Below are 23,010 nucleotides of genomic sequence, written 5' to 3'. Positions count from 1 at the left end.
CAAAAGCTGTCACTCAAAAATGATTCATCGCTCGGGAGGACATTTGGAATGACGCTTTTACACTCACTCTGCGTCACCTTAAAAAAATAAAATAAAAAGAACAAACAAGGCTATCTAGAAAAAAAACGATCCAGGTCGCACAAGTTTGCAGGGTGAAAAACGTGGGGGGAAAAAATGACAAAATGTCTGCTCGTTAGTTCAATCGGGTTTTTTTACGTCCCAACTCGCCAGAGGAAAATAAGCCACAAAACACAGCAGCGCTGCCTGGATGTGTCGCTAAATATCCGCTGACAACTTTCTCGAGAAAAGACCAAGAAAAAAGCTGTTAAAAGTCGCGTCGTCTCTCCTTGCTGTGGATGTGAAGTCTTGTGCGTGTCTTCTCCAGCGACGACGAGCTACTGTGTGCTTGTACGCCCCTCATAGAACTACACTGGCTAGATGAGCCGGAGAGAGAAGCACAGAGCGACGCCAAGCATAGATCTAGAATGACCAAGCTCGACTGTACTGAGCTGCTTTTGCGCATGTCTGAGCAAACGGCGCCTCTACGTGGATATATCGAAAACGACAACTAATAACGAAAATTAGACATTTGTTTTACATATGTTTTATATAAGGTCAGTTCATTTACCATTACTGTTAAAGACAAGATGCTCATATATGTTTTATATAAGCTCAGTTCATTTACCATTACTGTTAAAAGACAAGATGCTATCACATGATACCTTTTTTTCTTCGAGGAGCAATTTTATTTGGCAGGTTAATCACAGGGACCTGAAACATTTTTTCAACAATAAGAATAGAGGTCGAATTTCGGGCTACAACTATTATTTCAGTATCCTATTGAAAGTTATATCAAATAATCGAGTATTAAGATAAACTATATTTGTAATGAAGCCATTTAAAAAACAACCAATATTGCCTTGGTTTTTTATATCCTCCTGACTACCAGCAATTCAAATTTGTCTTCTGTAGTGGACCTTTTTAAACCTGAATATCTCCCACCCGGTGCATGCGATTGCATTAACTCCTTTCGTGCTCTATAGAGGACATTCAGAGCTTTCCAATTATACCAAATGTGTAGGGGTGGGGCTTTGCTACCTTTGGTTGCATCATAAAAGAAAATGGCTTCCCTCAGTGCAAGCACTTTTTAGGGAAGAGGAAAAGTAAGTGTATAGCACTTTTTATTGCGTAAAACAAACTTTTATTGTGTAGGTAATGTGAAGTGGGGCAATTCCAAACAAATAAAAATTGTAACTTAAACCTAGCATTTCTTGTGCCATGATTGATATTTAAGTATTGAAGAGTCAAATCAAATCGGAGTGTCTAAGAGGAGACTATAAAGGAAGCAAAGGAATCCATGGAGGTGAGTATAGGAATATTTTTTATTCCAATTGAAAACATTGAAAAGGAGAAGGCTATGAAAGTTGTTTTCATGTTAAAATGATGTTCAGGCAACAGTGGTTGAAATGAAACATACAAAAAAAAAGAAGAAATATGGCTAAAATACTGTAAATCAACAAGTCAATAATAAGCCCAACATTGCCCCCCGTGAGGGCATAGCTGGCATGAGCATGTCACCCTCCCTGCCCAAAAAACACATGCAGTTAAAAACAGCAGATCAATCATCTTAAATAATGAATAAAATTGTTAATCAATCACATATATTGTGTTTAGTGTTTCTTTTTAAAAAGTGGGCCATGAAAATTCACGGGCCCCGATCCCTCCGCCGCCTCAACAACATTGGCACTTAAGTATTAAGTCAAGAGTCTGGCTTTACAAAGAAAGGGGATTGGCACACTCATAGTACAAAATTTACATTTGGTATACTTAATTAAAAAAAAAAAAAAACATTACTTTCCATTTGTACACCACTACACAAAGTTATTGAAAAAACAATCTTAAGTGGTTGCAAAATATACATGTGATAAAGTGTGTCTGCCTTACAAAAAAAACGATTGGACATGACGGTTACTAGTCAGAAGGGAGCTGAAGCAAAAGCCTTTTGAGAGAGAAAAAAGCATCAAGTCATTTCAGTGCTCTAACCCAAGGAGACGACACACAGTCCAATCAAGAAATGGGAGTTGGTGAGGGGAAGCAGATTCATTCGTTTCAAGAAATCGATGGCATCATCAGTACCTTCACATCCTCAATTGATTCTTTTTTTTTTCAACCCAAGGCATAATAAACAAGCTTTCCTGAAAATACACTACTGATGTACGTTTTGCTCGACACTGTTTCTAAAATATCAAAGTCCACATTTAGAAATCACTTCTGAAGCAGTTTGATTGACTCCGTAGCGACTGATGTTTATGTTAGCAACAGGCTGAATTGAGTGTTAACAAGGATGCGTATGAACAGGAATAACTTCTAATAATTATAACGGTATGGTGCATTCGTATATACCGATGTCGGGCACGTTACATACACGTACCACCAATAGGGAGCACTAAGCATGGGGCAGGAAATGTACTCCGTAAACAACCACGGTGCATCTCAGCCTGTGGCCAATGAGATGATTTTGGCAGTATGCTATATTTAACTAATCTGAAACAGCATCACACATCCTACAAAGTCAATGTGGTGAGTAAATTAAGACGAGAACCTCATGTCTCTACTTTTTGTGATGTTTTTGTTTGGTGGTGCCTCATTGTTTCATTTGAATATGTGCTTAATAAAGGTTGGTAAACACTGCTTTAGAATACCTAGTTTCAATGTAAACTTAGGAAATGTTTTATTAGTTCTTCCAGTTCAGAATCAGAATTGCAAGTACAGTACTTTGAAATATTTGCGTGACATGCCAGCTATAGGTTACATCAGTGATTCCTAACCACTGTACTGTAAACAATTTCACTAAATTGGTCCCAAATTTATTGACTACAATCTATTCCAGCTATGTGACAGGCAAAACAATTAAATGCTCATTCACTATCACCACATACCTTCATTATTCCAGTATATATTTTAATTTTTGAGATTTTTGTTTGGATGAGTGCTGTGTTTTTGTTTTTTTAATGTAAAATATGCCTTGGCTCAATAAAGGTTGGGGAAATATTGCAATGCAAAATGAGGGTCATCTTTCTTTTGATTTTAATCTGAGGACGTCTGCATTATTAGACAAACTGGATCCTTTAAAATAAGAAACCTTTCGCAAAAACGTACAGAAATGTCAGCAAAGTGAGCAAGTGGAAAAGGGAGAGAGTTGAGATGCTTGCTCAAAAGGCAAAATGTGAAGACAACAAAAAGCCACCAGGAATGTCACGTATAGGCATCTGTGGTTGAGATGCCGCCCCCCCCCAACCACCTCAATCGAAGCTGCTAATAAGTAGCCCTTGTGATAAAGTGATGACGACTCTTCTGAATGACATGAAAGAACTATAAGAGCAGGGCGTCCTCAACTGGATCGACTCAAGAGCCAAATTTGAAAGGTGCTTTCAGCCCAATCACTAAAATACAACACTGCCACATACTGTACACGGAAACCAGATCAGGACCTCATTACAAAGAATCAAAAAGCCCTTTTCCGAGAAATTATACGCAAGAAAATATATCTGACCCCAGCGTCAGTTTGAGGAACCCTGCTCTAAAGAAATGATACATGAATAGACACGATATGGGGTTGGTACCAACAGTCAACATGTTTCTGCTTTAAAATTACAAAAGTTCACGAATGCTCCGACAGTAAATATACAACCACTGATGTGTTTTTTTTGTTTTTTGTCATTTTCCGATTTTTGCATAAAGCGTGAACCCGAAAATGGAGCCAATGCTCCCTTCTCCACCATGAAGCATTTTCAAAAACTGACTGTTAAACGTTAGAAAGATAAAACACGTCTTCTCCGTTAAAATAGCTTGGATAGTTTACAGCAGTATAAAAGCCACAATCTCCTCGTTTCAGCTTGACATTGAGGAGATCCCACAGATCCATGACCCACATGGACAAAAACAAATCAACCACTTCATAGTAGTTGATTACATGTGCCAGTTGAACACAGGACAAAACAAGCAATGCAATTGCATGAGAAGCAAAATTTCCAAGCACAACTACTACTATTGAACTACTACTACCACCACCAATCAATGAATGTATTGAAATGATGTGCACGGGAGGTCGTTTCCACCTTTAGAAGAACCAAAGAAAGCCAATCACAAGTTAGTGGAAATCAACTAATTTTCTTCACAATAAACTCTATGCACCCCACTAGTCTAAAAACGGAACTCTGATTAATATTGAGTTTGTGTAATATTATGAATATGCTGCCTTGGCCAGCCACTTGCTGTAGACTGAAAATGACATCACAGTGACCAAGCACTCGGCTTGTGGACATCATGTGACCAAAACCAGAAAACAGGCGAGATGTTCAACAACAAACGCAGTATTAATCAGAGTACCACGTTTAGACAAGTGGAGGAACATTATGTCATATTGAAAATGAACATCTTGACTTGACTTCCCCTTGAAAGGAGGATTGTTATGCCTCAAACATTGATTTGGGAGTACAGTGAAGCCCACTATTTGTGGAGGATCGAGACCGAGCCTGGCAGCAAATATCAAAGATTTACAAGTAACTGAAATCCGAAAAAAGGTTTATAAAAGCAATATTTAATTATTAGTTGCTCTGAGGTTATGAGTTTGTGGAGGAAAAAACAATTCAATCAAATTGCTGTTTTGAGGGCTTGGCAACCTAACAATTTTTTTTTAATAAGCAAAAAATATCCTAATGAAAATGCACATTTGGCAGGCACGTTTATCATCAACAATTCATACCTAAATATTTGGGTGGTGCTTGTGATTCACAATAAATCGTGAATGATTTTGCTTTGAATTGAGCACCTCCGAGAGTTTGTCAAACTGCTTTTATTTTAACCATGTATACTTCACCAGTGATTCCCAACCACAAGATTATCCAATTCTATTAGGTTTTTTTTTAGTTTTTTTTACAGAATTTATATTCTACAAGGGCGGCACGGTGAATGACTGGTTAGCAAGTCCGCCTCCCAGTACTGAGGACGCAAGATCGAGTCCAGGCTTCGGCCTTCCTGAGTGGAGTTTGCATGTTCTCCCCGTGCCTGCGTGGGTCTTCTCCGGGTACTCCGGTCTCTTCCCACATTCCAAAGACATGCATGGCAAGTTAATTGGGCGCTCCGAATTGTGCCCAAGTGTGATTGTGAGTGCAGATGGTTGTTTGTCTCTGTGTGCCCTGCGATTGACTGGCAGCCCATTCAGGATGTACCCCACCTACTGCCCAAAGCCAACTGGGATTTTTTTTAAGCTTTGTGCTCAACTAATCATTATTTTGTGACATTTTTGTTTGATGGTATGCCGTGCACTAGATGGGGAGACAAAGCTCAATCCCAAATTGAGTTTGCATGTGATCGGAGGACTTATCATACAACGCAAAAATTCTATTTAATCAACTCCAAAACAGCATCTGAAATCCCCACCCTTGAGATTCTTAGGAAACCACTACTTACAGAAATGTATAAAAGCGACAACTCCCCTGCCCTCTCCTGCTCGCCTCCTAAATTTAAGCCAGAGAACTGCAAGGCAGACGGGATCCCACTCCTGCACTTAAAGGAATACTGGCAAAATATTGATATTTACAACAACAACAAAATGTGGTGTCAATTTGGCAATGCGAGAGTGATTTGCAATAAAGGTGATGGTAGTGCCGTCTTCTTAAAGGGGTATTAACACTTAAAAACGCCAAGGGGGCAGTGTGTGTGGCAGGTTACAATCCTCTTGAGTGTACTGTAGCCCCTGTAATTACAAAGTAGGCAAAAGTAGATAAGTCATCTATGTGTAAGCAAAACTATTTACATTCAACAGAGCATGTGCGCTCCAAATTGGAGGGTATTCTTTTTTTTTTCTTTTAAAACACCAACAGATATTATATTCCTTAAAATGAGCACACTAGTCGTGTACAGCATGCACGGCGTACACAAGTAGGGAGAGAGCCCTTTGAACCAGAAAGTCTTTGAGACGGACCACCTTGTGGCACAAAAGCACTGCTGATAATAACCATGAATTCTCCCCAAGAGAGGTTCATGCGACGAGTGCACCGTAATGAGCAACACAACAGACCCGAAAAAAAGAGATAGCGAGTGTAAGAGCCAAGGTGATGACTGTGTTCCATGCAGACGTGGATGTTTCCACAAGTGGATAATACAATGCGTGTAAGTGTGTGTGTTGCTTGCTCTCTTCTCCTTCTCTCTCTTTATGTCTTCACACCAGGTTGTACTCTTTGAGGTTGAGCTGCAGGATGGTGTCTTTAACGGCGGCAAAGACGAAGCGGATGTTCTCCGTGTCAGTGGCGCACGTGAAGTGCGAGTAGATGATCTTATCGCTGTCCGGGTTCAAGTCCACAAACATTTTCAGGATGAACTCGCGGCCTGCCAGCGGGTCACGCTGAGGGCCTGGTGAAAATAAAAAACAAAAATACACAAAACAACAAACACGCCCCAACGTGTTAACTTGTAGTCCTTTCTATTCCTTTCAGTATTATAATTTTAAAGGTTCAGGTATCACTAAACAAAGGAGATATTTTTCCAATGACCTCATCATAATCCAAATAGTAAGTAAGCCTAACTACCATGTTGGGCTGAACAATTAAATTCAAATCAACATTACAATGCAGTAGCAATCACAAAGGCTGCAATTTGGGGAGGGAGATGAGATTTGCTTCAATTTAATTCAAGTTAGTAGGCTTTATTTTTTTATTTACACTATACGGAAGCGTATTGCATTCACTTGAAAAAAATAAAATAAATTGTTTTTCTGACTAAAAAAAAATCCTGTTTTTCCGACAAATTTTTTCGGGGAGCTTTGTTTTATTAAGTATTTTTTTTCCCTGTTTTTCTGAATATTTTTTCAGTTTTACTGAATATTTTTTTCTGTCATAAAAAACATATATAGTTTGTTAACAAAAAAAAATAATACACGAGAAGAGGCTCGGAAAAATAATGGCATATTAAATTGTAATCACAATATTGGGGATGACAATAAAAATCATTCAGCCCTACTACAACCATCTGTACCTCTAAATTCCAGATGAATTGAATAGTTGCCTAATTATTTAAAAAAAAAAAATAAAAATAAAAAATTCTAGAACAAAAATTTTAAAGTTGATTGTAATTCACCCTTCTAGCCACAAGACGTCACTATATGATAAAACTTGAATCTGCACAGTCCCCAGAAAAGCTTTTCTATTCTTTAAGCTTTTATAATGCCCATACAAGTCAAAAACTGTCATCTGGGAAATGTCATGTCCCTACAACTAAACAGCCAATTAACTTTATTAATAGGAAGAAAGCAGTACCGTCAAACTCCGGGAAGTAGTCCACCAGGTGAGAGTACATGATCTTCTCCTCCAGCAAGTCCCTCTTGTTGAGGAAGAGAATGACAGAGGAGTTTTGAAACCAAGGATATGTGATGATGGTCCTGAACAGCGCTTTGCTCTCTTCCATGCGGTTCTGAAAATCCATAAAAGGTTTGGAGAGTGAGAGAAATACAAAATATTAACTTGAACCGAAGAATAGCACATGACACTTTTTTTTCTTTTCTTTTTTTTTTAAATGTACTCTTTACTAAATCCGTATGTGTGTGGCAAACTGAAGTCTGCCTAGCTGCCTATTCCATGATTGGGAAGTGAAATCGGAACGATAGCCAATTTGAAAGCTTGCTCAAGTTGGCATTGTTAACCGGACACAAATGGTGGAGCAAATTGAGGGTTAAGATATTGTCGTACCTCGACGTATGACGTATCTCACTTTAGGACAGTCGCGACTGAATAACATTTGGAATGTACTCCAACCAAACTATTTGGGAAATTTCAAATAATTGTGCTCACAAGAACTGTAGCTAACACTAATATAAAGTGCAAAATGAGAACTGGTGATCTGACTAAATCAGAGAGATTTAAAAACAAAGGATCCGAATCGGGTTTGACTGGTGTGCAAGGTTGAGGCCTTTGTCTCGGGGCTGTCAACACGGTCAGCTAATCCCTGCACACTTTGATGCCGAAACACTGCCCAGTCATTCAGAAACACCTTAATAACAACACCAGAATTATCTGATGTCAATGCCAATTTGGAGGGGAAAAAAACAAAAAACAAAACTCTTAATCCAAATAAGAATTGTGAAGGAAAGTATAAAGGAAAATATGTACATGTCAGTGTTGCCATGCACAAATATGAACCAATTGTTTTTCTGCTTGGCACAACAAAGTAAACACTATTCGTTCTGTGACAGGCAAAGTTTGAAGTCACAATTTCAATATTTTTAACAGTCATTGAAGTAAGATGAGAAGTTAACTACTCTATAATAAAACTAAAATGAAGTAAAGCAACTCACCATCTGCCTGGAAAAATGCATTTAATGATATTTCCCATATTGTGCTGAGAAGCCAGCTGTGCCCTAAGGTCAATTTCATGCTGAATGGTTCTATGATCACTCTTTGCCATCAATTGGACCATTCAATGGAAATAATAAAAATAATAAGAAAGAAAGAAAGACTTATGTAATCCGTATTGCCATATTATAAGAAAAAGAAAAAAGTTAAGAGAACAAGCAATTTTGTTGAATAAAATTGTAACTATTAAAAGAAAGAGGTCAAAGTAAGATGGCAAGAATAAAGTTATGTGACAAGAATCAAATTCTAAAGAAGAATGAAGTTGTAATACTGCAAAAAAAACGAAAAAAAAAAACCAATTGGTTATGAGAATAAAGTCAAAATACTACAAAGAAAAAGAATACATCTCCAGAATATTTGCTTGAACTCAAAATTACACAATTTTAGCACAATACATGTGTTGATATTGTCTATACGACATTTCTCACCTCGTTGTCCGACTCCACCAGCACCTGGTCGTACTCGCTGAGCGCCACCAGAAACATGATAGAGGTGACGTTCTCAAAGCAGTGGATCCACTTCCTCCTCTCCGACCGCTGGCCGCCGACATCCACCATTCTGAACGGGACGTGTCAGACAAACACAGCAGAAAACAACATTAAGAAAGCTTCCCTCTAGTTAACGTGCAATTTAACAGGAATGACTAACAGAGGTGCATGCATTGATCAAACCATGAAGGGTGTCAATCAAAGGAAACTTGAGGGCTCAAATCAAGCTAATCACATGAATTGAAACATGTTATTGACTGAAAATGTTGAGGAAAATAGGCACCGGAGCCACCAAGCAAAGACATGTCAAGTCAAGACGGGGATGCGCTTTTCATGCAGGAAAATTAATAGGTCCATAACAACATCCATCTTTCAAAGATTTGGCTCAAGCAGAAGACGATTACCGTGTTAATATCACATAAAACAAAATAAATAAACATATAAATAAATAAATAAATAAACACATACGGTAAATTAATAGATCTGTAAAATCAGTGTGATCGTATTTTTGAGTACCATGTACAGTCATGGATAAAATATTAGACCACTTTGTTTCTTCCATTTCTTGTTAATTTTCATGAATTAATGAAGATACCACTAAAGGTATATGACCTGAAGAATGACTAAATGGAGCTTTTGATATGCTTAAGCTTACCGTATTTTTTGGGACTACAAGTCACACTTTTAAAAAAACAAACAAAAAAAACAAAACATTTTGGCTTGTCCGGTGACATAAATACACAGGAGCTTCGACTCTAACCCAAAATCCCTGTCCTCTAATTGTTTTGACTTTCTGTGCACCAATAGGTTAAATGCCACAGAAGAGGCGGGACGTGATTTTGCACAACAGTTTATTTCCAGTCCGGGTTGCGAACGCGCAACCGAGGGGCACAAAGTCGGAAGCACAATTATTTTTGACGCAGCCCACACGTCGCAAACCGAACCGGAAACAAACTGATGTGCAAAAAACAGTCCCGCCTCTTCCGTGGCATATACCCCATAATATTTGGCAACCGCCAAAAGATTGGAGAAGAAGAAATGGAAGTAGAAGAAGAAGTAATGAAAGAAGATATGGAGGAGGAGCAAGAAGAAATGGAAGGAGAAATGAAGATGAAGAAGAAGAAATGGAAGAGAAGGGGAAGTAGTAAAAATAGTAGTAGTCATGCATTAACGCCAGTGGCTGTGGTGGTTGTGCACCAAAAGTATTTGCCAGCCACCAAAATAAAGTGGAAGAAGAAGAAGAAGAAATGGAAGCATACAAACAGTAGTCATAGCAATGAATGTGACGTATAGAAAGAATTTACAGCACCAAAAGGCGCAAACCAACCAGGATTTTACCTTTGGCCACAACGCAACGTGGGATTGTAGTTAAAGTAAGCCATTTCAAATAAGTTTTAAATAAGTCGGTGTCAGACATCCTCCTTTTCATCCTCTAGCGAGAATGAGTGACCCACTTACAAGACAGACTCTCCTCCTCCTATGCTAGATGAGCCAAAAGAAATGACATCTTTAAAGCCAATTAAAAGAGCAGGAAGTACGACTGTTTATGAAAGGCTGCCTTGTTAGTGTTGGGGGGGGGTCGTCATTGGAATATACAACATGTGTTTTGTTTGTTACTATCTAGCATTTCGGGTGACACGCTCCACATCAACACAAGTAAAACAATCATGCGCTTCAGTGAATACAGCCGGACACCTTAGCAGTCCTTCCCCAAATCATGTTTGTATTTTTGGCCTCTTCACTAAAAAGTGAAGCCATTGAGAGCGTGTAGTGAGTCACCGTCAGCGGCAGCCGGGCCGAGTGCAGCCTCTCAGCTTCGCTGCAGCGGAGCGGCCGGGAAGCTCTCGAGTGCAACCACATTGCAGTTATTTCCAGCCTTGCCAAGCGTAGGAGGAGGCTGACATGATGGCTTCCTATTGATTTGCACTCTACTGTAATCACTCTTGCTTGTTCGCTACATCCATTCCTAGCTTCTCTTTTCTTGCAGGAGAAGAAACGGAAGCTGTTCTATGGGTTGGTGGCTGGGCCGTTTTGTGGGCCAAATCTTGAAACGATTGTAGAGACCACAGAAGCACAAAAATGAAGGGGAAAATGACTGCATTTTGTACATCTTGGGAATATTTAGAAAACAAATACAGCTGCATCTCAATAAATTTGAATAATCGTTAAACAATTTATTTTGGTAATTCAATTCAAAAAGGGAAACTCAAACTCACTACACAAAGTGAAATTTCTTTTTTTTTTTTTTTTAAACAATAATTTTGATCTAGTGATGAAGTAAAATACCTAATATATGTACATATTTCTCTTTATGGCTAAATTTAGCTGCTTTTAATCAGGTGTGCTTTGCAATTCGAAAATTACGGTATTTGGATGCACCGATATACACACACATTTCTGTGTATAGCAATGCCAGGTTTAATACAATCAGTTATGTGATGCTCATGCTGGTTTACCACTGATTTGTTTGTATTTGGAGAAAGAAAAAAGGTAAAATAAATGGATAAATAAATCCCATAGGAAATAATGCAATTGAATTAGTCGGTAAAGGACGGGTAAAAGTACAAGCGACTTTTGTTGAATCTTGTGTTAAATTGGACATTGTGAACTACACAATACAGCGGTACCTTGATTTACGAGTGCCCCAACAGACAAGTCTTTGCAAGTTACGAAACGTTTTATGAATTTTTTGGTTTGTGTTTATTGAAGGGTACAGTAAAACAGAACAATACATAGAGAACACAAGTTAATAGCTGCGGTCAGCCAAGTTCACGTGAATATTGACCGGCCATGTTGCTGACGTCACTCAAGGGCGACACCTATACACCCTACTGCTTTTGTCGAAATGGAACAAATTCAACTCGTAAGTCAAGGCACCATTGAGAAATGTAATAGGCTTTTTTGGAGGTACGTTAGGCATGCTCTAGGTGTAAATGGCATGCCGTTTGGACATCAAATGGAAACATGGGCGGGCCAGAGTTAGTCAAAGCGATGCAATTCTTACATCTACCTGAAAATGATGCTTTGCAAGTCGAAAGGGTATTCTATGATCCCAGTGGTTGGGATTCGAACCCTAAGCACATCCTGTTGGGTGGGTAGATAGGAAGATTCAGCGATACGATCCAGATCGCTAAGATAGCTGGAGACAGGATGGAGAGCGAAAGACAAGAAGAGAGGAAAGAGAAAGTGAAGCATCAAAGCACACAAACCGTCCAAACAGTGGATCAGTTCAGATGTAACCAAAGGAAACATTCTCCAGCACCACGAGGGGATTAGATGAAATTTTGTGCCAGGACCCCCAAAAGAAATTTTAGCTCCATCCATGATGGCAGCTCCCAAAGACAGAATTTCACTCTTACAAATTCTGTGACGCTTTTACTTGACTTTAACATGAGCAATTTGCTACACAACATGCCAACCTCTTGACATGGACCGTCAGCCTTTGGGAGGTCACCATCAGGGATGTATTCATGTGCAGCCCAAAGCTAGCTTGTGGCGATAGCGGTGTCGGCGGTTCACGACCAGGCCAACCGGAGACGTCATGGGAAAGCGCTCAAGCCACCAGTACCTGAAGATTATATTCTCCAGGTCAAATGGGTACTCAATGATGCCGGTGGTTGGCACTCGAACCCGCAGCACATCCTGCTGAGTGGGCACGTACCCCGACGTCGCTATTCGTTCTAAATCGCTAAGGTAACTGTGGATGGGGAGGAACATATGACAAGGAGGCACACATCATGGAGACGGACTCATCACACACGACATCAGGTACACCTCCAGTGACACTACAGACTTTTTCAATCTAGTTTTGTGAGGCCATCAGCATTTCACGATTTAGGCATTTCCGTTTTTGTAGGCCCTTCAATTGACATTGGAGCAGTGTTGCAAAATTTCCACTTGGTAAGACATTTTTCTGTCCCTGGGATCCCGTTTTAAGAACTTGCCATGAATAGTGTAAATTGTACTACACGTTGCAGCTGTCTGATGACCATAAAGCGTATCAACGTGATGCTAAACTGCAATCGAGGACATAAAAACATTCCCAGGTGGCGATTTTCCAACACTGCCAAAACGTCATCTAGCAAGCCATGGTCAAAGGTGATGATTGCATACAAAAACTGTCAAGATTAAACTGTCAAATGCTGTCGGCCTCACATCTGTCCTAGTAATACTTTTGGAGTGTTGGGACATCCTGTATGTTCAATGATGTGGTTGCACTTTGTATTGCACCAAACATATCTGGTCTCTCATGTGAGGGATGTGAGATCTTATATTGGAGGCTCAATAGATTCTACAGGTGTACATAATGTAGTGGCTGGTGAGTGTCATGCAACAGTCCAAAACAGGGGTGGGCGGGCAAACTTTAGTGCTCAATTACCACATTTAATTTTTAAAATGGATCGATGAAACATGTCATTTATAAACAAAGTTAAAAGTAAATAAATAAATAAAGATAATATAGGTTTGTAGAATATATTTTTAAAAATCCATTTTATTCGTTCTAATTATAACTAACCTATTATTAGATTAAATAAACAATTACATGTATTTTTTTTAAACTACATCAACCACTTAAAGAGATAAACTGATTAAAAATGCACAAAATAAATACATACATTTTAATTATTTTTTTTCCCTTTAAATACAGCAAAATTAATCCTAGGTTTCACTAGTGCTGGCACATAAAATGTATTTTCAAATAAACTATTTGGCTTAAGTTCCCTGTTAAGCATTGGACGCATGTGTTTCTCAAGTCGACGTTTTTTTTTTTTTTTTTATAAGAAACAGACGTACTATTTGGTGGAGTCCGAGAGCTGGTACTCTCTCCTGCGGTCATAGGCCTCCTGGATGCCAGGATCAGCCCACAGCATCTTGATGGCACCGATGTATGGCTGATCGAACGACGTTACCATCTCCACGTCCACCTCGCGCACCAGTTGAGCATTATTCTGAGAGGTAACAAGGGGCAAATCTATTCATGTAGGTAATTCCAACAGAACACTCGGATGGGCTGGAGACGACCTTCGGCTTTGGTCTAGCGTCAAAGCAAAGGTTGCTTTCCTTGGTTTACTAACTCATTGACTCCCAGCCATGTTCAACGAAGCAACCCCCTTTGCTCCGGCTGTTTTACTGGATTTTGACTGATTTTGCAAGGCCCACAGAGTATTGTGTTCTATTGCTATACAAACATGGAACCTACCAAAAGAAAGATAAAAGTCTCTTCTTTCATCAGAAAAAAAAAGGATATTTCTATCTTTATTTTCCGTTTTGAAGCAATTAGCATTACAATACAGCTAAGTTTCATTCACAAATCTGTTTAAAAAAGTGGGGAAAGAGCTTGTCACAACATGGCCCTGGTTGATCTCTTATACTCTGCTGCCACCTGCTGGTCGTTTCTGTAAAGCTACCATTGCTTTATGCGCCTAAAAATGTAATTTATTCCCATAAGATAAAAAGAAAACTTCCTCGTAAGATTCTGACTTAAATCTAATAATATAATTTATCTAAGGTTGTAATTGAACAGCATCAATTTCAAACAAGTTAACGTAGGAATTTTCAACAGTACGTACTTTGTTCTGTTCGAACTTGTATGGAATCTTGAGGGTTTCGGTGGCACGGATCATGGACTGCATGGACGTGAAGATGTTCTGGTAGACGAGTTTGGTGAATCCCTTCTTGTCCTCATCGGTGTAGCCTGACCCGTGGATGATTCGCATTTGCTTGATAAACGTGCTCTTGCCGCTCTCGCCAGTGCCTGAGGAAGAAGAAGACCAGAACCACTGAAACGAGGACCATAAGGGAGGATACGTATGTGAAACATTTTGGCAATAGTGTTGCTGCTGTGAAGTGTGAGTGAAAATAGCACACCAACAGATGACAATCTATGATGATATTTCTGTCGAGAAGCAAACTGAAGTATAAAAAAAAAAAAAAAAAAAAGGCCGGAAAGAGCTGTGAGAAGTAAGCTGACCCTGCGAGTCAGACAGCTGCTCTTCTTTTGATGCCATGCGAATTTGTGCGGTTAAAACGCCGCCTTACTTAGCGACAGGCTGACCTCGGCGGCCCACCTCATCCATCCTGGCGCGGGCGCACACCACTGTGAAGGAATTTGCACCATCATGCCCTCAGGCAGTGGTCCAAGCCCTCTATGCCAAACTGTCTGTGTAACACAGTCTTAAAAAAATAAAACTGGAGTTTACACTGTTAGTTTGTGGGTGGAGAGCTGCTGAAGCAAGGTATCTGCAAAACATTACAGCTGTTTTAGATACCCTATGCAGCAAAGTAAAACTATATGTTTCCTTCTGGGACTGTATTACTATTTAAATAGTGAAACCAACTGGAATTGCTAATTTAGCCACCACAGACATTGGCTCAAAAGCAAAGAGAAAAACAAACTACAGAAAGTAGTAAATTTGTAAACGTCTGCCTTGCTTCATTAAAACTAGGGCTGCCGCTATCAAACATTTTTAGAATCAGTCTACGTAATATAAAATCAATCAAACTCGTTTTTTTTATAATCGCAACTTTCATACATTAAAATGCAACAGTGTGGGAACCATTGATTAATTGGATAAAAATTAAATGGCCTCCAAACAAGGGCTCCATGCATAGAGTACATTAATAATAAGGCTTCAGTCCAATTTACCACAGAAAAGTGCAGATAAGTAGGCCAGCCAAAGTGGTTTTGCCTGTAAGAGCATGTGTGCAGATAATCACGATGACAGTAACAATCAATATTTGTTTGGGCTCTCACATGGTCTGAAACAGAAGTGAGATCACCTATGTTTGCAGCTCTGTGTACATGTGTGCTACTATTTTAAGACTACTTTTGACCCTGTTGAACCAAACCAGTAGGCGGGAGACGAGTAACACATCATCATCTATCCACAGAAGAGCCTTCAGGTAGATGCTGACAATCTACAGTACAGTCGTCTTGCGATAAAGGGCCACTGGGATGCATTAAATTGCAGAAAATATCCATCAAAAAGAGTCAAATGTGGCTTTTGTTGGATGGGGAGTACAAATGACTACTGCACACTGTGCACACTGGCATCGTGGTCTGAGCCATGGCTATTTTGCAGGTGACCATTTGGGGTCACCTTAGCATGTCATCATTTGCCATCTTCTGCTTCCACCTCTCTAAAAGCCAACCGCCCTTATGTCTTCCCTCACCACCTCTATCAACCTTCTCTTCTTAGGTGCTCCTCTAGCTCACTTGCCTGGCAGCTCCATCATAAAAGCGGAATCTCTTGCAGGCATGACGAGCTGGGTTCTTCAACGGATCCCATTGTTCCTGTGCGTGAGTGGAAAAGCCAGCAGAAGCTTTTCTCACGGTCAAGCTACTGTACAGTCGCTGGAGCTACTCCTTAGGGTTCATGCTAGTTCCCATGGCAACCCCAGCTCTGGACTACATGGCAGACATCACTGGATGATAGGCTTTGTCATGTCTCCATGGAGTCAAGGCAAACATGCGAGGCTTTTTTTTTTTCTCTCTCTTCTGCCCATACTTTGCACGTTGATCAAAAAGTGTAACGTGCATGACAACAGACTATTTCATAAATTCATTATGTCACTAAATGTACAATGTACTCTAATGTATGCCATTCATTGGCAATGCGAACGTTACGGCTTCACCTATTTCCTGGGTTTTGTCACATGATATTGGCAATGCGAGCCCGAGGGTACTCTGGCATCAATTTCAGTCAACAGCAGAGGGTGTTAGAATCATTCTACCTAGAATGTCAAAATGGCAGCCCCCTGAGATGGATGAAAATTGGAGATCAATCTGCTCAATTCTTATTCTGCCAATACATAATCAGAACATCGTGTTTAGACTAATTTGTCTAGAGCCCTGTAAGCAGTGTTAGCAAATGTTAAGGTTGACAGTTTTAATGGAAAAAGGGTTTTGAACATGGCAATTGTGTTTGAGCCGAAAAGGTTACACTGTACAAAATGAAAATGATTTGCATGCAATGAAATAAACTCAAAAGTGAGGCTCTCTATCTATGCCACAGTGTAAGTGAAGCACAAAACTACTGTAGATAACATGAATAAGGAGCAACACAATCAAATTTAAAATATCCAGCAGAGTCGTAAATCCACATTGGCATCTTAAAATTCCCACCAACTGTTACATTCATTCAGCCAATGAAATAAGCATTAGCTCGCAGGAAACGAAAAACTTGAAACGGATCCCATTCATTGTGCAGGGCTTGCTGGAGGGCAAAACCGACATTTTAGTTATGATTTACATGAAGACCAATAACCAGGAGCACAGCATGAGAGATCCATGTTGAAAAGTAAAGAGAGTGGTGAGGGAGGAGGTGCAAAATGGGCCAAAAATGCTGCCCTCAGTAAATGATTCCCTAACACTCTCCCCCCCAAGCACATCTAACAGGAAGTGATATCCACTCCAGCGCAGTGCTAGCAAGCCTGGCTGGGGGCTTTTCTCACTATACAGGAACCAAATGGCTGTCAAGTGGCCCTTTTCGCCCGCGGGAACTTTTCCAGTAACACTTTTAGGAAGTCAACTTGCTTTTCCGCCTGAAGGAATCCAGGCCTAGTCATCATAGAAAAAGTACATTCTAGACTAGAAAGTGCTTTTCAGACAGGTTGTGTACAGCCCGTAGGCCAGACACAAGTATGCAAGGATCAACAGCAACTCATTAACTTTGTTGTAACAAAAATTGCCTTTGGTTATTCAGTGTTTACATGAAGCATGGACATTTGCCCCAGTCTCTGTTAACAAGTATTAAACGAATCCTACTTTTGGCATACTTCAGCGAATGAAGTGATCAATTTTGACCGGTCGTGTTATAATCTTTTCAATTGTGAATTAAAGTCTGCAGTAGGGAGTCCATAGTGTTACATTTACAACAAAAGATTTCACTTTCAAAAATCTTTCAAAGAAAAAAAAATGCCCAGAGCAAAAAGCATTTCAACTTTAGACCACGGAAAATAAATAAAATGGCAGTATTAAAACTGTGTAAATACTGTAAGTGGATTCACACTTGTTTAGGAAGAGGGCGTGAGTGAACGAATCAATTCTCCACGTTACCGTGATCAATAACAAGAGAGAAGCTTTTCCACCCCAAAATATCTTCCCACCACGCAGGGCGGTAAGACAGCAGAGACAAAACCTTCAGGGATAAATGCGATGAGAGGAAATGAAGAAAGTGGCCAACATAAATTAAGAGTGAAGAAAGAAAGATTAAGCATGTGAAAATATACAGACAAAAAGAGGAACTACTTGCCTGCAGTATTAGAGGTATAACGGTCAATTGCTTAATTGACATTTGACAACTAATTAATTATCAAATAAATCGATAACTATTTTTGATAATTGATTACTTTTTTAAGAGACCTTGTTAAACTTCAAATTGTCCAAATCCATTACATTTCAGCCTCTCAACAGTAAATATTCTCAAATTTTGGTAGTCTGCCATTAAAGCGGAGTGATAATATCCGTTTCAACCTCGTGAGATAAGACATTTGCAACATCACTTTTAGGAAACAATTAATCAACACACACGTCGCACGAGATTCTGACTGTCACCTGTCTAATTATCAAATTGCAGGATGCTGAATCTCTGTGCGAAAGCATACGCAACTGTGTCAACATCCCACTTCGCTGGCATCTGTGTGAAATAGGCAAAGCCGGTGAAAAGCCCTCCGTTGCGACTGACGTGGCAATTTTGTGCGTTCGCTGTGAGGCTACAGAGCGTGTGAATGGCGAGCGCACAGCACAGGATGCAGTTTTCACAAAAGAATTCCTTGCATACTTTTCCTTCTTGAGAACTTACAATTAAATTACTTATCCCATTTTGGTTGCAGTTTAATCCAAATGCCACTCGAATTTCCCTATGGACATGTCCAACATCTCTCAAACGCGCAACAACTTCAATAAAATGTAAGTTTGAAGGTACAAAAAGGTAGAGTAACATATCATCAACTATGCTCCCAGCAAAAGAAATTAGTTTTGGATGCACCACACACACATACAATGGACATTTATAAAAAAATAATAAAAAAATAAAAATAAAAAAAATAAACAAATCTACACATCCCTGTCCAAATGCCAGTTTTTTTGTGATAAATAAAAAAAGAGACTAATATAAATTATGTTTTCCCACCTATAAGTAACCTATAATCTGCACAACTCAATTAAAAATCTTATTATCTTCGCAAAAGGGAAGTAAAAGAAGTTAATGTGGTTGCATAAGTGTGTGCCCCTCTCGTAAGTGGGATGTAAATGCGTTCAGCATAAACTTATCACATTCAAACTCATGTTCAATGGGAGTCAGCACACACCTGCCAACATCTAAATTGACCCTGACTGTTGCCATATAAATCTTAGCTGTTATAATACATTTATTTTTTTATTTTTTTTACTTTTTTGGGGGCTGCAATGAACAATTATGTTCGATAATTTAGTCAATTATTCAATGAATCGGATTTCTAAAAAAATCATTTTTTAATTTACATCAATTTATTTAAAAAAAATTACAGAGCATTGTTTCATATTGGCAATGCAGAAATGTGAATTAATTATAATTTAGGTACAGGTTCGTAACATCTGTCAGAAAATTGTCAAAAATGTTTATTGTTTTCCTAAGTAAAAGCAGATGTAGCAAATGCCTTATTTTGGGGGAAAAAATAAAAAACAAAAGAGAGAGAGAGAGAGAGAGAGAGAGCGAGAGAAAGAAGACAAACATGATCAGCCTGCTTTAATGGACGGCTAAAGAAATCCTCATGAGAATCTATTGTTGATAGACTGAAATTCCGGGGATTTGGACAATTCTAATTTTATCAAGGTCTGTAAAGAATTAGTCAATTATCAAAAATAATTAGGATGGATGGATGAATAAGCAACTTGATAAATGATTAGTTGTCGATTAATCATTACGTTTTTTCATTCTAGTCAAAACATTTTCATACATCTTGGTCTCGTAATCACAAAAAAGCGGTATTTGAAGAGAGGTTTTTCATAATTTTTTTTTAATATCCACAGTACATATACAATTAAAAGCAATAGCCAGCGAGGCGAGCGGTCTTGCAGTCTGACACATATCTGCTGAAAGTCAGGGTGTGTCAATACAAGTTTGCTCAACCAACAGAGCTGCCAGACAAACAGTGCACGACTACAAACGTACCCTATTACCACGCTGTGAAAACATTTTTGGCCGACTGGCTCAGACCTTTGGGAATGCAAATAGAGCACGTGGCACCAAATAACCCAAACATGAAACCTAACGTTCACTAATTTTGGGGTTTCAGTCGACACCGTAAAGAAATGCGCTGCTGATTAAAGGTTTTTGTTGACTTCAGCAGCTGCTAAGGTTGGAAGCCATCAAGTAAATATGGCATTATGTCCTTCTGGGCATACTTGAGACCATAATGTGCATAGGTTGGCTCCATTCATGCAACATGCTTGGGTGTTGCCTCAAAACAAACGCTCATTAACCTTAACCTACACCTACCAACCTGTTTGAGCGACATGATGTGCATGACGGATGAATGATGCATGTGCCCAGAGCGTATGTAATAGTGCATGAAATGCCTTTTAATTGCTGACGACACTTAATACGGTATTTTATGTCAGTTCATTGTTGGTCTGATCGACAGTGCCATCACTATTTTGGGTGCAGCAGGTAGACAATTTTTGCCAAAGTCTAAAAAGGTAACTGAAAAGATTATTCATTCATGGCCTACAATTATAAAAACAGAGTGATCAAGACACCCTAACACTCAAACCTCATCTATTTTGGACCCATTCAACATTACAGCTCAGGATCTGAACAAATCCTTCGATCCAATCAGTAAGTCAGTTTTGTCCAGGTAACATTAAGAATTGGAATTGAACTTCATCCAAACTCAGCCAAGTCTACCATTACACCTTGAAGGCAGTACAGGAGCTTTTCTGTTTACGACATACTACCGGTAGTTTCGCTCCCGTGGCAGAACGATACTCGAATTTGTGCACAAGTGGGAAGGTACCCTCGTCTATTACTAATCTATGCTAACACCGTAGCAAAGTCATAATTACAGCAAATATTTGTATGAAGAAAACGTTTAGGGCATGAATATAAAACATATGAAAAGCAGTAACTGAGTACAATGTCTTGCGCAAACCAGTTAGAGAGACGAGAATTTTACATTAAACAGATGATAATCGAATAAGTAAAATGTCAGCTCTTCTTAAATTATGACACCGGTGCATACATTTCTCTGTGAGTGGGATGCAAACCTAAGACTTTCTACTTAGCATGCTGACCACTACACCATTCATTCAGTTCGGTTCAACAGTGCAGAAATTCTACTTGTAGTTTACACAAGTGTCAGCCACAACCTTTCTGGGAATTTAAAAAGACAGCCAATTGTCATGGCACTTTGGCATTGCAAATGTGAAGGATAACTGATTACTTTGAATTCATTTGGACAGAATGTTTCCTGATAAAGGCTACTTTTATCACTAACCTGCGAGGATGGAGGTCTCAAAGAATGCGTTTATTTTCATGAAGATGTTTGGGCTTCCCACCGACCCCCACCCTCTGAAGATGGCATTTCCATCTGTGTCCGTGATTGGTCAAAACAAACATGCACAATGCACAATACAGAATATCCCTCCTTTCCCGAGCAAATCACTGTGGAGCAGTCCCAGATTGACATTATGGAAAACTCCCTTTAGTGATTCACAATATCAATCTGGCTATTGCCAGGTTAGGTCTGAACGATCCTGGCCTGAAACTCTGTTCCTTTATTGTACATGTCTGACGGTAAGTAACTGCAGTAGTTATTTAAACTTTTTTCTAGCAGTCATGGAGAGGCAAGAGGACAAATGATTGTACACAACGCACTTTGGAAACTATAAAATGTCTTATCAAACTGTATGAACTAGCCGACCATAATTTGTATGGAGTACTTTTTGCATACCACAAGATGCACTCACATAACATGATTAAACTTGGACCATTTTGGATCTGCAGTTACTCTGTGTAACATGATTATGCTTACCCAGCAGAAGCAGCTTCAGCTCCCTCCTGGCGTCCCGTTTGTCCCGCCGCAGTTGCTTCTCGATCTCAGAGTTGATCCGTTTGGACTCCTTCGCCTCTTCACTCAGGCAACAAGCCATCATGGAGTCAAGAGTCATCACCGCATGAGCCAGAAAAGCCCTGTTTGACGGACGAATGGGGGAGTCGCGCCGGCCAAGCTCAAGTCAATCCAATCCCGTTCAGTCGAATGGGATCTCGCTACTTTCTCTGCTCGTTGCCGTTGACAAATATTTGACAGCTTAAGACTTAAGTCGTATGCAAATTCGCAGATTGCAAGAAAAAAAAAACTTACCAGAAAATTACACAGTTAAAAAAGGGACGGGTTAACAGGTGTAAAAGAACATTTTCTTTGTAGAAAAAAATAGAAACATTTAGCTAACGTGGTGTTTAAAAAAAAAAATGAGATTCCTCGTGTGCCAACACCTTTTAAATCATTCCCCGCGCCACTACTTAGTCGTGGAAGCTTAACCACACGCGCTAATTAAAGCCAATTTTTATTAAACACTCATGCCCCGGAGACATCGGGACACTGCTGGCCGCCCGTGCCACATTTGTCGGAGCCCTCCCGCAAGCCTAGCCGCCCCGACGCCGACACTTTACGCCCGCGCAGTGGAAGCAACCGCCGCCCGTCAGTCCGTCCATCTACCGCGCGCACACGTCGACAACCACCCTACGCCAAACACTCGACTTGCACATACCAAAAAATAAATAATCATAAAATGATAACGGGTTAAGTTATGGAGGAGTAGGGATGGCTAAATGGATGAGCTAACCAGTTAGCGAGCTACGTTAGCTTGAGCTAGCCATCCCTGGAATTGCAGCGGGGGGAAAAAGCCCAAACTGCCGGGAGGAACTTCATCACTCGGAAGCGCGTTTTGTCCAAACACTCTCACCGGGGGCCAAAAAGCCCGAAAAGTATCGAATACTGACAGTCAAATTGGGAAATTCATCGTTCCTGCTGGTGTTTTTTTTTTTTCCTGGTTGGAATAGCGCCCCTCCTCGTCATCCACTCCTCTCCCGGTGATGTCACGAGTCATTTAAATGATTGACATACCCGTGCGC

The 23,010-nt window shown here is 39.7% G+C and overlaps 1 protein-coding gene across 3 annotated transcripts; it reads right to left on the bottom strand.

Moving 5' to 3' along the window:
- Positions 1 to 1,363: 1,363 nt before the first annotated feature.
- Positions 1,364 to 22,987, bottom strand: LOC144026530 (guanine nucleotide-binding protein subunit alpha-11). Of its 3 annotated transcripts, XM_077533201.1 has the most exons (9): positions 22,241 to 22,987; positions 21,911 to 22,155; positions 14,467 to 14,651; positions 13,691 to 13,845; positions 12,465 to 12,593; positions 11,907 to 12,035; positions 8,837 to 8,966; positions 7,317 to 7,470; positions 1,364 to 6,414 (listed from the first exon to the last, which is right to left on the bottom strand). In XM_077533201.1, exons 2-9 carry the CDS (start codon positions 22,044 to 22,046, stop codon positions 6,224 to 6,226), a joined length of 1,209 nt encoding a protein of 402 aa, XP_077389327.1. In that variant the 5' UTR covers positions 22,047 to 22,155; positions 22,241 to 22,987; the 3' UTR covers positions 1,364 to 6,223. The 3 variants fall into 3 exon arrangements, with proteins under 3 accessions (XP_077389327.1, XP_077389329.1, XP_077389328.1); XM_077533203.1 differs by lacking the exon at positions 11,907 to 12,035 and having other exon boundaries at positions 21,911 to 22,986; XM_077533202.1 differs by lacking the exon at positions 12,465 to 12,593 and having other exon boundaries at positions 21,911 to 22,985.
- Between the last annotated feature and the right edge of the window lie 23 nt (positions 22,988 to 23,010).

This window comes from Festucalex cinctus, chromosome 10 (genome assembly GCF_051991245.1).
Source record: "Festucalex cinctus isolate MCC-2025b chromosome 10, RoL_Fcin_1.0, whole genome shotgun sequence".
NCBI classification, from domain to species: domain Eukaryota; kingdom Metazoa; phylum Chordata; class Actinopteri; order Syngnathiformes; family Syngnathidae; genus Festucalex; species Festucalex cinctus.
The sequence above is the reverse complement of the archived record's forward strand: the minus strand, read 5'-3'. Positions and strand labels throughout refer to the sequence as shown.